General features: G+C 34.3%; 1 protein-coding gene across 1 annotated transcript; it reads left to right on the top strand.

Moving 5' to 3' along the window:
* Positions 1–464: 464 nt before the first annotated feature.
* Positions 465–1,465, top strand: LOC131055982 (pathogenesis-related thaumatin-like protein 3.7). The gene is made up of 2 exons (XM_057990301.2): positions 465–561; positions 655–1,465. Exons 1-2 carry the CDS (start codon positions 492–494, stop codon positions 1,278–1,280), a joined length of 696 nt encoding a protein of 231 aa, XP_057846284.1. The 5' UTR covers positions 465–491; the 3' UTR covers positions 1,281–1,465.
* Positions 1,466–3,776: the final 2,311 nt, after the last annotated feature.

Genomic DNA, 3,776 nt, shown 5'->3' with positions numbered 1-3,776 from the left:
AATTACTACACTCAGTTAATTCTGATATCTGGGTAGACATTGTCTTTTAAGAAGTCGTTCAAGTCATTATGAATGGATCAGCTTCTCATGTAGAGAGATGATCAGAATAATTGCAAGGTTGAAAACTTAAAAAATATTTATTTTTATTTTATATTTTTCATAATGAATATAGAAAGACAGGATTTATAATTTATGATTATGAAGTTGATCATAGAAATGATCCAAAATGTCTGCCACTTCTACATTCTGAAAATGAATCATGAAATATAATTTAAGACATTGACTTCTTACATACTAAATATGATCTTGAAGAATGAACAATTCAAACAGTAAAATGTACAAACTTTCAAGGAGAAAATTTCAATGCTGACGCGGTTCGTAAGATACACGGCTTCTAGAGCCGTAACTTGCGGAGAGATATTCTCTATATAATCCGTCCTCATATACCCAATCTATCCATCTTCATTCAATCGTTCAATCCAGACGATACAATGGCAACAGTTTCAGATCTTGCGCTTCTTCTTGTCGCTGGACTAGTGGCCATATCTCTTCATATGCAAGGTAAGCTGTATTAATAACATAAGAGTTTTAGGTTGAATACTACATACATCCGAGGCTCACAATGATAATATGTGTGTGTGTGTTTTGTTGCAGAGGCGGGTGCAGTTAAGTTTGAGTTAAAGAACCAGTGCGGGTACACGGTTTGGGCGGCAGGATTACCCGGAGGAGGGCAGCAGCTGGACCAAGGTCAGACATGGACTGTGGATGTGCCGGCGGGGACAAAGGGAGCAAGATTCTGGGGCCGAACCGGCTGTTCTTTTGATGCGAGCGGCCGAGGAACCTGTAAAACCGGTGACTGCAACAGCCAACTGAGCTGTCAAGTCTCGGGAGGCGTTCCGACCACGCTGGCCGAGTACACCCTCAATGGAGATGGCAACAAGGACTTCTATGACGTTTCCCTGGTGGACGGCTTCAACGTTCCTCTCTCCATCAATCCTACAAACGGACAGTGCACTGCCCCTGCATGCAAAGCCGACGTGAATGCTGCATGCCCTGCTCAATTGAAGGTGGATGGCGGATGCAATAGTGCCTGCACCGTCTTTCAAACTGATGAGTATTGTTGCAGAGGCACCCATGTCGACAACTGCTCTCCCTCAAGCTACTCCATGATATTCAAGAATCAGTGCCCTCAGGCCTACAGTTATGCCAAGGACGATTCTTCCAGCACTTTCACCTGCCCCTCTGGTACCACCGACTACAGTATTGTATTCTGTCCCTAGATATATACGGGACTATACCTCCAAATAATCAGCTATGAGCTGATCACGCATTTAGTATCTTATATATGGTGGCATAAACTATCGTTTGGTAGAGTCATATAAATAAGCCATCATTTGGTGTAAGGCATTACATGCTATTTTCAATTATTACGGTTTATTATAAATAAAAAGTAAATCATAATTTTAATGGTAATGTGAAAAAGGTAATTCATATGCAATATACTTTTAAGAATAAATGTTTAAGTTCAAATATTTTAAATATAGATTTCCAAAATAATAAAATATTTATTAGTCTTGAGTTATTATTTTTATTTAAGAATTGTTTTATTTTATTTTAAAATTGTTAAGTTAGAAACATAGTTATAAATTTACATTGAGATTAAAAAGTAGTGTCAATGATATGAATGTATAAAAAAAGGATTAGTAAATGTTAAAACATAAGTGATATAAGTAAAATATAAATATAAATATTAGATTATTATGTAAATATTGTTGAGATAAATATTAAAATTGATATTCATGATTTTTTGTTTTGTTGTCTTTGTAAAACTTAAGAATTCTTTATTTATGATCTATTGTATTATTATTCAAAATAAAATAAAAAAGCAATATCAAAAAAATATTTTTGAGTAAAACTTAAAACAAATAATTTTATTGATTTCAATCCCTTACATTAAACTCATTGATAAATACAAATAATCAAAATAAGATGGATCAAACTTTGCATCCAAAGAAAGAAATTGTATGTTATTTAAAATGTTAAAGATAAGATAAGTGGCTTAGAATATGAAAGATATGCATTATCTAATTACTAGTACTTGCACCTTTAAGAGACTGAATGAATGGTCAATAGTAAATTCAAGAGAATACCATCATTATTTTCTCCTCACACCCAACCATTATTATCTTCATCATTCTCTTAAGACTTTTTACAAGCTAATGTATTTTGTAATACCTAAAAAATAGGCACACGCAAGAATAATTGGATTCCTATAAAGATAAGAACTATAATATACCAATGTCATTTTGTAATGATATACCCAAATCATATCAATGTATACAAAAATTACTCATACATGCAACTTAAAACAATTATACCTACATCTGAAAAATATGAAAATGTCTGATGTACTTTAACAAGTCATTCCTAGCAAAAAACTGATTAGACTAATAATAAAATTTTGACTAATAACATGATAGAGAAAACAAAAATATTAATTAGACAAGTTCACATCTAAAAAAATAAATCATGGCTTCTTATATTTTTCAGCAAGTGGACTATTGAACTAGCACTTGATGATCAAAGGACATTTAAACTAGGTGATCTTACCACACAATTGTGAAATTCTGATTAAATAAATTGGGAAAGGGCCCAATCCCTTACATAGAAAGGCAGTTGCAGAAAAGAGGGGTCTCATGAGCTTGAGAAAACTCAAAATTAACAATCAAAACCCGACATAAAAAAAAAGTGTGTGTGTGTGTGTGTACGTATGCATGTATATGTATGTATGTATGTATATATGTATGTATGTATGTATGTATCTATGTATGTATGTATGTATGTATGTATGTATGTATGTATGTATGTATGTATGTATGTATATTTTTTTAAATATTTAATGTTATTGTGGTGATATTAGGGTTTAAGTTTGGCTGAGTCACCAGTTAGGAGGGACCTTAAAGAGATCAATCCGGACCGGGCCGCAAGAGTAAACACAAAGGAACCAAGAGGATATGATGGAGGCAATGCAGAACTGAATGAATTAGTTCATGAAAACTGATTACAGGTAACTAGTAACATCCGAGATACATGATTCGACTCACTGACTTGCTACATACATGCTCAATTATAGAATCAGTTAACTCTGAACCTCTAAATATTAAGATATGTCTTCTATGTTCTTCCTAACTTATCTATGATGCTTAATAACTTTGATTTATATGGTCTAGAGGGATCCAGTCGGCCCAAGAGGGATCAAATGCTGAAGAACAAGGTCAAATGTGTAAAACATTAGGTTAGCCTCCACGAAAGAGATTCCTCCAGAAAATCCAAAGGAAGAAGCGTGGAATAGAGGAAAGGTAGGCCACACAACAAGGAAAATTGGAATCAACAAACTGAAGCTTCGCAAGCTACAGAAAGGATTTGCAAGATTCACCAATAGCAAATAGGTCTAAGCGGTTCTGGTGCCAAAAACTATCTCGAAATCCAGAAGCGATAACTTGCCAAAAATTGATCCAAACATTTTGCAGTTTAGGAATAACGAAGATGATCATGTTCACAAGAAAAATCCATCTCTGCAAGATCTGGTGAGAAAATGCCAGAAAATGCAGAAAGGAATGCTGAAACTATAAATTAGAAAACAAACAAAAACTTAATGTGTTTTTTGGTTGATGCAAGATTGCCAAGAATCCAGGATGATTGTGCATCAGACATCTGGGGTTGTTGAAAAAGTGAATCCTTGACTTTGTTGGCACCAGAGGACAACCCAGGCAGTC

Source organism: Cryptomeria japonica, chromosome 8, assembly GCF_030272615.1.
Source record: "Cryptomeria japonica chromosome 8, Sugi_1.0, whole genome shotgun sequence".
In the NCBI taxonomy this organism is placed as follows: domain Eukaryota; kingdom Viridiplantae; phylum Streptophyta; class Pinopsida; order Cupressales; family Cupressaceae; genus Cryptomeria; species Cryptomeria japonica.
Note: the sequence above shows the minus strand (reverse complement) of the source record. Positions and strands in the feature narration are given on the sequence as shown.